Source organism: Octopus sinensis, linkage group LG17, assembly GCF_006345805.1.
Source record: "Octopus sinensis linkage group LG17, ASM634580v1, whole genome shotgun sequence".
Lineage (NCBI taxonomy): Eukaryota > Metazoa > Mollusca > Cephalopoda > Octopoda > Octopodidae > Octopus > Octopus sinensis.
The window spans coordinates 24,805,052-24,817,337 of NC_043013.1; the positions used below are offsets into that span (position 1 = coordinate 24,805,052).

Below are 12,286 nucleotides of genomic sequence, written 5' to 3' on the forward strand. Positions count from 1 at the left end.
CGTTGCCAGCGCTGCCCCGACTGGCCTCCGTGCCGGTGGCACGTAAAAAGCACCATCCGTTCGTGGCCATTGCCAGCCTCGCCTGGCCCCCGTGCCGGTGGCACGTAGCACCATCCGTTTGTGGCCGTTGCCAGCCTCGTCTGGCCCCCGTGCCGGTGGCACGTAAAAGCACCATCCGTTCGTGGCCGTTGCCAGCCTCGCCTGGCCCCCGTGCCGGTGGCATGTAAAAAGCACCATCCGTCTGTGGGTGTTTGCCAGCTCCGTCTAGCACCTGTGCGGGTGGCACGTAAAAAGCACCCACTACACTCACGGAGTGGTTGGCGTTAGGAAGGGCATCCAGCCGTAGAAACACTGCCAGATCAGACTGGGCCTCATGCAGCCTTCTGGCTTCACAGACCCCAGTTGAACCATCCAACCCATGCTAGCATGGAAAGCGGACGCTAAATGATGATGATGATATATATACACGTATATATATATAGTGTGTATATATATATATATATATATTATATATATATATATATTATATATATATATATATATATATATATAGGTATGTATATATATATGTAATTATCAGATTTACAATTCTACCAACACGTCTTCAGGTTCTTTTCCCAAATATTGTCATCCTAATTTTGCATCACCTTAAAATTAAGCTTTAAATTAAAACATTAAAAATTAAAAATTTACAAAGTTAAGAATTAAAAATTACAAATTAAATATATATTTGCATACATATATCAAACTTAGAAAGTCGAGTATATAATGTCAAACAGAAGATAAAACATTATACCTCAGAATGAAGATGTCTGTGATTAAATGTGAAAAATAACGTGAAAAATACAGATAATTTAAACCTAAGTAGGAGATAATTAAGGAAGTATGCTTTTTATACCCTGCTGGTGTATTGGTTTTATCCTTAAAGTATTATTTCTTGATGTGTATTTAGATACCACGAGTTTTCCTTCAGATATACACGTTTTGTTATTTTTTGCATAATCTGAAATACAATACCCACATATCTATTGATAAATCCCCAAACTGATTATTTATATATATATATATATATATATATACATCATCATCATCGTCGTCGTTTAACATCTGTTTTCTATGCTGGCAGGGTTGGACGGTTTGATTTAGAATGCTAGATGCGAGGTTGCACCAGGCTCCAATCTGATTTGGCATGCCTTCTACATACATATACATACATACATATACATACATACATACATACATATATATATATATATATATATATATATATATATATATAATATATATATATATATATATATATATACATATACATGTGCATATTTAAAATGTTTACATTTACTTGTATATATATAGAGAGAGATATATGCATATATATATATATACAAGTAAATGTAAACATTTATAAATATGCACATGTATATGTATATGTATATATATAGGTATGTATATATATATATAATATATATATATGTACGTATGTTTCTGTGTATATATTTGTCATATATCATCATCGTCATTATCATCACCATCATAATGTCCACTTTCCATGCTGCGATGGGCTAGATGGTTTAACTGGAACTAGCAAGCCGAGGAGCATCAGGATCCAATCTGACTTTGGCTTGGTTCCTGTTGCTGGGTGTCCTTCTTAATGCCAACCACACTGAGACTGTTGTGTTTGCTTTTTATGTGTCACCAGCATGGTTGCTTTAACATGTCACCTGCACTGAAGTTTTTATGTGTCACTGGCGCTGGTGCTGTTATGTGTTACTGGCACTGGCCACAACTACAATTTCACTTGACAAGCTTTCCTCAAGCACAGTAAATCACCAAAGATTGCAATGCTTTGTCATTGCTTTCATGAGACCCCCACATTTGAAGATCATGCTTCCCCACCTCATCCCATGTCTTCTTGGGTCTACCTCTTCCACAGGTTCACTCAACAGTTAGAGATCAGCACTTCTTCACACAACTGTACTCATCCATATACATCACATGACCAAACCAGTGCAATCATTTCTCTTGCACACCACATCTGATGCCTCTTATGCCCAACTCTTCTCTCAAGATGCTGACACTCTGGTGTACAAGAACACTGACATTACACATCCAGTGGAGCATACTAGTTGAGCATTTCTCTCAAGCCTTTGCATGTCCTCTGCAGTCACAGACCATGCTCCGCTCATTATATAATGGCTGTTCACACACAGGCATCATATAATTTGCCCTTCAATGAGAGAGAGAGGCTCTTTGTTGCCAACAGAGGTAAGAGGATCTATTCTTATTATAGCAGCTATGCTCTCTGAGCATCTGCCTCCACTGCTGACTTGGCCACCAAGATAACAGAAGCTACCAACTAGTTTTAGATATCCCCCACTGACATTTGACAGAGTTTATTTTCTAGTGTTTATTGTACCTGTACATCTGCCACACACAAAGACTATTTCTCTGTTAACTTACTTTTGATACTACCGCACCTCTTATGTGTCCATAGCTTGCACTGGGTACACCTTATGGAGTTTCTAACAATGCCTTTTCTACATAGTTTTTGCCAAATTAATTAATTCTAAGATCCCTTGATTCCAGACGTTGCTTCAACTCCTGATAAAATTTCAGATGTTCAGTTCCAATTTCACTAATTTTGTATAACCTTATTAATGTTGTATTAATATATATTTTTGAGGATATTAATATTAATTTTATTGATATTTTCTGTATACATACATTTATATATATATATATATAGTAAATCCCCAAAAAGAAGAACAAACACAAAAAAAAACAACACGAGAACATGGTACATGTAAAGTATTAGCAGACGCTCTGAGAGGGAAAGAAAGATGGTTTAACATTTCAAGCAACATTCTTCTTCAGAAACAGAGGAAAGTCCAATAGAAAGGAAGACAAAGGAAGAAAATCGCCATATATCTATATATACACATATGTATGTATATGTGTGTGTATGTGTGTGAATGTATGTATATGTGTATGTTTATATGCATGTATAAATGTGTGTGTGTGTGTGAACATAGATCCAAGGATCGGGGTGTAGGAAGAACGTTAGCTTGAAGCAATCCATAGTAAATATAAAAAACAACTTTCAGAGACAGTATTGGTTCATTGTGACGTAAGATTGTGGATTTTTTTTCATACTGAAGTACGATAAATCGAAAAAAGTTCCTTTTTATATTTCACGATAGGAGACCAGGGTTGCCAGGTGTGTGAATAAGAATACAAAGGTTAAGGAATGGAGTAGACAAGATCCGGGTGACATATGTTTCATAGCAAGCAGAACCTCGAAAGTGGTAAATATCCAAGAGAGGTGTATTCCACAGGCTACTCGTCAGGCCAAGGGTATCTTGATTGAATGAAAGTTTACATTGGCGCAAAGGGGTATTTGTTAACACATAGAAGAATCGATCACATTCTGTCTAATTGATTACACTCTACTAGGCTTGCAAAGAATAAGTCCTGGGGTCTATTTGTTCGACTAAAATCCCTTAAAGTGGTGCTCTAACATGGACGCAGTCAAAATGACTGAAACAAATGATAGAAAAAAATAGAAAGGAAAAAATAAAACAATAAGATTTTTTTTTTACAGACAGTGAACAGCAAAGGATGTCTGGTTGAGTAAAGTAGGAATTAAGGAGATCGATAGCAAAAGATGACTGAGAACCACTGGAGGTAGCTGGACGAAAGAGGGGATTAATATGTTGAATGACTAGTAAGTAGTCACCAGTATCAAATTACAATTGATGAGTGAAAAATTGCTTATGTGGCGACAAAATTAAGCAGACAAAATATATATGAACAGGTGTGGCCGTGTGGTAAGAAGTTTGCTTCCTAACTACTAAGTTCAGGGGTTCAGTCCTACTTCGTGACACCTTGGGTAATTGCTAGAGCCTCGGGCCCACAAAAGTTTTGTAAATGGATTTTGTAAACGGAAGCTGAAAAGAAGCCTGTCGTAAATATGTATGTGTCTGTCTGTGCTTGTCGCCATCACTGTTTGACAAACGGTGTAGCTGTGTTTACGTTCCTGTAACTTAGCAGTTTGGCATAAGTGAACGATAGGATAAGTACCTGGCTTTACGGATAAAAAAAAAACGTACTGGAGGCGATTCGTACTTTTTTCTGAAAAAAAAAAAAAAGTTGTGGTGAGGTGCAGAGAAAGAGAAAGAGAGAAAGAAAGAGAGTGAGAGAGGCTAAATATGCCATTAACTGTTACTGGGATTTTTTCCTCCATTTTCAGAATGTTGTGAAGATTATAACAAAGATAGTCAGAACATAAACTTTTACACAGGTGTATTACACGATAAACAAGTATTTCATAGAAAAAGAGCACGTAATAAAACAGGGAATCTATAAATTCTGCGCTACAGTTTGAGCGGATATTCGGAAGTAGATTTTCATCGTTTGTGTCCTACATTACTGAATGAACATGGGAAATGGAATGAGTTAAGGAGCACAGTGCATTCATCAAAAGGCTGCTGTTTCAAAATAAGTGCACACGAAAAGAGAGAAAACATCAGAAAGAAGATTTTCATGTTAAACTTCACAAAACATGGCTTCTTACGGGGGAAATATATTTTTCCCTGGAAAAAATTGTTTGACGTCGGGAACATAACGAGAATTATTAATAGTTAAGATACTTGGAGAAATGCACATGCAGAAAGAAACGCTAGAGAAGGTCTAAGATGGGGGATAACTCTCAGTGCATCCCTTACTAATTTTTACATTCAGGGATGTACGTGGGTGCATGAGTATATTTGCATATACACACACACAGACCACACACATGCTCGCGCGCGCATATATATGTATGTACACACACATACATGTTATATATATACATATATATATATATGCGTATAAGCGTATATAATATAATATCTATATATTATATATATATATATATAATATATATATATATATATATATATTATATATAGAGATATATATATATATATATAGTTACAGAGATTGAGAGAGAGAGAGAAAGAAAGAGAGAGGGCGAGAGAAAGAGAGAAAACGTAGAGAAGGGAGAGAGTGACAGAGATATATATATATAATATATATATATATATATATATATAGTGTAGTGTCCGTGATGGTAATATTAACAAAAAACGTGCTCCATCTGGTAAGAGATAAATATTATCTAATGAGCACAGAATATGTTTTTGCGTATTACTATTTGTTTCATTGATGAGGGTATGCCAGACGCTATTTTTTAGCATGTGTAGTGTCCCAGTGCCTGAAGATTGTGCTGGGACACGAGACATGTAAAGATATACTGCCTGCATGCTCTCGTTACATGAAACTAATATATATATAATTATATATATATATATATATATATAATATATATATATATAATATATATATATAGATATATAAATATAGATATATACATCATATACATATACACATATACATATACATATACCCTCTCTCTCTTCTTTCTTTCTCGTTCCCTCTCCCTCTCTCTCTCTTTCTCTCTCCATATATATATATATATACATGTATGTATATATATAATATATATATATATTATATATATATATATATATATATATATATATTATATACAATATGTTACATTACTCGGTAGTCAAGATAAAACTCTGAGTTTCAGATGCCGAAGTGGAAATCCACAACACCATCTCTTCGGTTATCTGGCTATTTAATAGCCAGATAACCGAAGAGATGGGTTGTGTGGATTTCCACTTCGGCATCTGAAACTCAGAGTTTTATCTTGACTACCGAGTAATGTAACATATTGTATAGATAAATTTCCTCTATTTACATAATATTGAGGTCTCTTTCTTTCTTTTGTTATCTTACCGTTTTATCAATATATATATATATATATATATATATATATATATATACATATATATACATACATATATTAGCTTAAAAACCGCCTTGCTGGGCGGCTTTTAAGCTAGTTTATAACTTTTAAGCAACTGACCCCGAATGGGAAGATCTGCAAACAGATCTCTTATTTGTTTTGGAAAATTTGCTGCAGTTGCTTCCTCCAGAGTCAAATCCCAATTCGTCACAAAAAAATCATGTAAACAAAATCGCCGAAAACAATCCACAATGAAAACAGAAGAATCCAAAACTTCAGGATTGCAGCTCTGGATTCGGCCCAGAATGTTTTAAATTTATTCACAGAGTTGGCCTTTAGATTATAAAAATTGTTATCATACAAAAAATAATCTGTCGCAAAAAGTCACGTAAAAAAGAATTGCTGAAAACAATCACAGTAATGAAAACTTGGAAATCCAAAATTTTAGGATTGTGGGTCCGGATTCAACTCGGAATGATTTTAATTTAATCATGGAATCAGTCTGATTTCAAAATGGTATGATATGTTGGGCTATGGCCTCAAGAAGTTAAGTTGAAAAAGTGTGATACACTGACACACTGACATTCACATTTATTATATTAGATATGTTTAACTTTGTGGAAACTATTTAATTAAAGTGTATATATATATGTGTGTGTATGTATGTATATATATGTGTGTGTATGTATGTATATATGTGTGTGTGTGTGTGTGTATTAAAGCAAGCAAAAAATAAAACAGAAATCATAGTGTTCAGTATATTGGCCACAGGAATTTCTGTCAAAGAGATATGATTAAAGAAAGCTGTACATCATCTCCCTCTTTCTCTCACTTACCCACTCTTTCTCTCCCTCTCTCTCTCTCTTATTATTATTACTCCCACTGCCACCATCAATACTACTACTCTTAATAAAACATCATCAACTCTGTCTAAATTTCTTTGTCTCTCTTTCTCTCCCTCTCTTATTCTTTCTCTGTCACTCTCTTTCTCTTTCTCTCTCCCTCTCTCTCTCTCTCTCCCTGTCTTCGCTACCACCCTCACCCTCTCTATGCCTTCTATTACTGTCACCCCACAGGAGGAATAGTAGAAGTGTCATTGAACAGTGAGAGAGGGAGGGTCAAAGTGTGACACACTGACACAGAAATTAATTTTCGCATTTATTATATAAGATATAGGCGCAGGAGTGGCTGTGTGGTAATAAGTTTGCTTCCCAACCACATGGCTCTGGATTCAGTACCACTACGTGGCACCTTGGGCAAGTGTCTGCTACTATAGCCTCGGCCTGACCAAAGCCTTGTGAGTGGATTTTGTAGACGGAAACTGAAAGAAGCCCGTCGTATATATAAGTGTATGTGTATGTGTATTTATGTCGATGTGTCTTTTTGTCTGTGTTTGTCTCCCATTACCGCTTGACAATCGGTGTTGGTGTGTTGACGACCTCGTAATTTAGCGGTTCGGCAAAAAAAAAAACGATAGAATAAGTACCAGGCTTAAAAACTAAGTACTGGAGTCGATTCATCCGGCTAAAAATTCTAGGCGGTGCTCCAGCATGGCCGCAGTCTAATGACTGAAACATGCAAAAAATAAAAAAAAGATGTTTGTATATATATATATATAATATATATATATATAATATATATATATATATATATATGTTTGTGTGTGTGTGTATACATATATGTATATTTATATATTCATATATATATATATATAATATATATATATATATACATATATTGTCAGTGGATCATGGATCATCCGAAAAAGAAGCACAATCTAATCGTTAGAGCAGTAGTATATTTATAGGAAGTTGATTATATGCATTCATAAGTGGTGCTTATGTGTGGGTAAAGACACCCTTCGGTCATGGATTACCATGAGATTGCACCTAGAAATTTACCCTCCGAGACATGTCTGGGCAAGTTTGTTTATGGAAGATCAATTATCACCCATGCATACCAGCCTCCTCTCTCCACGCCTTTAGAAGGGAAAAAAAGCTAAAGGCCAATACAGATTGGCACTAATGACGTCGCACCTCAGTTTTACAGCTGAGTGAACTGGAGCAATATGAAATAAAGTATCTTGGAGAAGAATACAACGCACAGCCCGATCCGGGAATCAAACTCACTACCTCATGATAGTAAGCCCTATGCTCTAACCACTCAGTCATGCACCTTCACACACACACACACACACACACACACACGCACTCACACATATATACCTTCATATATACGTACATATTCACGTATAGGTATATACAATATATATGTACAGACACACACACACACACACACACACACACATAAACATGCGTGTGTGTACGCATATATGTGGCGTATATATATGGCCGGGTCTAAGCTTCTAATCGTTTAGATCGTCTCGATTATTTGCACCCTCGCAAGATGAATGGCAACGATGAACCCGACCGAAAGTCTTTATTAATATTCATTTTTTAGTACAGGTACAATTGAGAGACAATTTTATTTGATTGGTTCCAGGAGGTTGAAATGCAAAGCCAACATGACCGTAGAACTTTGAAACGCAAAGTTGATCTGAACGCGGAACGGCAAAATATTAAGCTGAAGTCGCGTGATTTGAATTCAGAAAGTAAAGAGTTACAACTAAAGGAATTTAGTTCTTTACAGTTACCATTCTGCCAATTCCTTCGTGTTTTAATATGCTAAGAATTTGCAATCAGTTATGAAAAAAAAAATCAGAAATTATTTAGTTTTACCGGAAATCGTTAGTAACTCATAAAATATCTTGTAATTTTATAAATTCTCACTTATCTTAAAAAATATTTTTTTAATTTGCAGATTAAATGAAATGGATATGAAAAATATAAAGGTTTACCCGACAAGGGAAGAAACGATCCCAACTTATAATAATGTTGCGTTTCAAGAAAATGGAAATGCGAAAGACAGTATTACCAAAAGTGGAGCTTTCAAGAATGAGAGTAACAAAACAGCGAATGCCAAAACCGAGTCCACCATAACTGGTGCTACCAATATTGAGAGTATCACAGTTGAAAGCAGCAAAATTGGAAATAGAGATGAGGGAAATAACAAAGATGGAAGCAATGAAGATGAAAGCGACAAACAGGGAATCAGCAAAGAGGTAAATACAAAACACGGTTCTAATTTATTCTGTTCCTCTTTTACTGATTCTAGGCGCAGGCGTGGTTGTGTGGTAAGACGCTTTCATCTCAACCACATCTCAACCGAGTTCAGTCTCACTGCGTGGCACTTTGGGCAAATGTCTTCTACTATAGCCTCGAACCAACCAAAGTCTTGTGAGTGGATTTGGTAGACGGAAACTGAAAAGAATCCTGTCATTTATGTATATATATGTGTGTGTGTGTGTGTGTATGCGTATGTTTTTTTATGTCCGTGTTTGCCCACTACCACTACTTGAAACCAATGTTGGCGTGTTTACATCCCTGTAACTAACCGATTTGACAAAATATACTGATTGCATAAGTACCAGGCCTAAAAAAACAAGTGTTGGGGTCAATTCATTCGACTAAAAATTTTTGAAGGTGTTGCCCCAGCATAGGCGCAATCTAAATACTTTGTGACCATACTAGGAGTTTCTAATATCATGTAATTTAGCCAACGTGGGAGCTAGAAATACCAGATAAATTTCTCTGAAATCCCACCCTCCCATCCGACAAATGAAAGGACATATAACGGAAAAGCATGATTCTGTGAAGCCGTCCAGGCGCTGGCGATTTAGCACGGTTGGCTGGATATTGAAGCTTCTTTGGCAAAAGTACTCTTTGGCTCTGAAAGCAAACACATACACACACATGCGCATGTGACCAGAAATATATACATACAAATTAGTCAGAGATGGGGGAGAGCGAGAGAGAGAGGAAGAAAGAGAGGGAGAGAGGGGGAGAAAGAGGGAGAGAGAGATTGCAAATTATTAACTGAACACGTTTGATACACTTTTTCTCTCCTCACATGCATAGAGAAATATGCTCTCATACACATAAAGAAAGAGAGGGATTGTGTGTGTGTGCGCGCGCGCGTATGTGTGTTTATTTGTCTATCTGTGAGGGAGAGAGGGAAAGAGAGAAAAAGGAGAGAGAGAGAGGGTTGACAGAACGTTAGAAACATAAAGATAGAAGAAATATTAGAGTTTCACGTCAAATAAGTCGACGTCGGATTCGCGATCCCCAACGGCTGTGCCAAAGCATTTCCTACTCTTTTATAATGTAAACCTCCTGCAATGACGGAGAAATACCTTTTGTCATAAGCTAACTCAGTGGTCTATGTGTTAATGGATAGTTAATTTATTAAGAAAGGATTGTAAAATTGTGTTGCTGTTGTTGTTGTTGTTGTTTCACTGCAGATCAGCCACGAGCGAGGATCGTTGCTGTTATGGACATCCTGTCTTGTCTGGCAAGCATGGCGTGTCTCGGTCTACATTATTCAATGAGTTCTCACTTTTAAAGATAGTAATGTCTGAAATGAGGGAGATTGTGTGCTAGTTCTAGCAGCTCACGAAAACGTTGCTTCGTTTGATTTGTTGTTGTTGGTGGTGGTGGTGGTGGTGGTGGTGTGTGTGTGTGTGTGTGTGTGTGTGTGTGTGAGTGCGTGTACTTTTGTGTGTCTGCGTATTTATAAGTGTAACAAAGAAGAAAAATTGATAATGAAATGGCGGTTGCATGAAGAACGCCCGGTCATCGAGATTCAGTGAAGGGCTGCAAGATCAATTTCATAAAAAGTAACACATGTTTTTTTCTAAAATCAGTAGATTGTTTTAGAATGCAACTCAAGATTAAAATTTTTCTGGTAATTTTTTAAAAAATTGTCTTTGTCTTGAAAGACTAAAATTTTAATACAATATGTAGTCGCATAATCTGTTGCATGTAGCCTAATCTGTTAATCCTAGTTTAGCGGTTGGTAATGAAAAAGAAAGAAACGAACAAAAGTTTGTGGGGAAAGATGTGACTAACAGGGAAAAGGAAAGAAAGGAATGAAAGTTGACATTCGAGGAAAGCAAAGGACAGAGAGAGAGAGAGTGGGAGATAATGATAGAGGGTGAGAGAGAATGAGAGAGGGTGAGAGAGAATGCTAGAGTGACAGAGTGAGAGAAAGGGGAAAAGAGAGAGAGACAGGCAAGTAAGCAGGCTGATATATATGTATATGTATGTATGTATGTAGGTATGTAGGTAGGTAGGTAGGTAGGTAAGTAGGTATGCAGGTAGGTAGGTAGGTAGGTAGTAGGTAGGTAGGTAGGTAGAGTTGGGCGGATGCACAAATGAACGATCGGACGGACGGACGGATGGACGGATGGATGGAGAGAAATTTACTACCCATTTACATAACTACTTTCAGACTATTTAGAGGTATGTAGCGAATGACGTGTCCATCGGTTCAACTCCTGCCCCTGACGGAAATACTAGACGCATTTTCGTACAATCTTATTCAATAGTAATTTGGAGTATCAGTTCAAATCATAGCAATAGTCATATAATCGAGTATTACATAATAGAGAAATGATATTGGACAGAGAATTAAGAAAGGAAAATAATGAAAACCTATATAGTAATATAATCGATATAGGTTAAGAAGCTTGCTTGGCAGCCACATGGTCTCGGGTTCAGTCCCACTGTGCAGTACCTTGGGCAAGTGTCTTCTTCTATAGCCCAAGGCCGATCAATGTCTTGTGAGTGAATTTGGTAGACGAAAACTGTGCAAAAGCCCATAGTACACATATGTGAGTCTTTGTGTGTTTCCCCGTTCCAGCGCTTGACAACGGGCGTTAGTTTGTTTATGCACCCGTAACGAAGCGGTTCGGCAAAAGTATCCGATAGTAAAAGTACCAGACTTAGAAAATGCGTAGTTAGGGTCGATCTGATGGACCTAAACCCTTCAAGGTGGTGTTCTAACATGGCCGCAGACCAATGACTGAAACAAGTAAAGGATGAAAGACAAACATCAGATTTCTGATTAATCTTATTCATCAACTAGCATAATCCGCTTCACCAATTAGTCCTGAATTAAACTCTTTTAGCATGTTTTGAAACTATTGAGGCATCTTCTATTTATATTATAATGGAGGAAGCTGCTTATTAATCAGGTATAAAAGAAAGCAATTATTAAAGGCTTGACTGTCGGGAAATTTTTTTCATAAATTCATGTCGCAAAAAATTTCCTAAGTTCGATTTTTGAAGTTTATTGAATATTTGAACTACAAGTTTTTCACAAATTTAAATATTCGTTGCATTCACTGCGGAGCAGATGTTAATGTTTAATATATAATATTCATTATAGGCAAAATTTTCCGTTTTCATTTGCAACAGTCTCTCACTCTCACTTTCACTCTCTTTCCCTTCCTCTCTCCCTCCCTCCCTCTCTCTCCCTCCCTCTCCCTCCCTTCCTCTCTCTCCCTTCCTCTCTTTCTCTTTCTCTCTCTCT

The 12,286-nt window shown here is 36.7% G+C and overlaps 1 protein-coding gene across 5 annotated transcripts in view; it reads left to right on the forward strand.

Annotated features, from left to right (window-relative positions):
• The first annotated feature begins 8,674 nt into the window (after positions 1-8,674).
• LOC115221077 (transient receptor potential cation channel subfamily M member-like 2) overlaps positions 8,675-12,286 on the forward strand; it is a 151,886-nt gene continuing 148,274 nt past the window's right edge. For all 5 annotated transcript variants that reach the window (XM_036510452.1, XM_036510455.1, XM_036510451.1 and 2 more), the window contains exon 1: positions 8,675-8,975. In XM_036510452.1, coding sequence (XP_036366345.1) covers positions 8,685-8,975 — 291 coding nt within the window. In that variant the 5' untranslated portion in view covers positions 8,675-8,684. The remainder of the gene's footprint in view (positions 8,976-12,286) is intronic.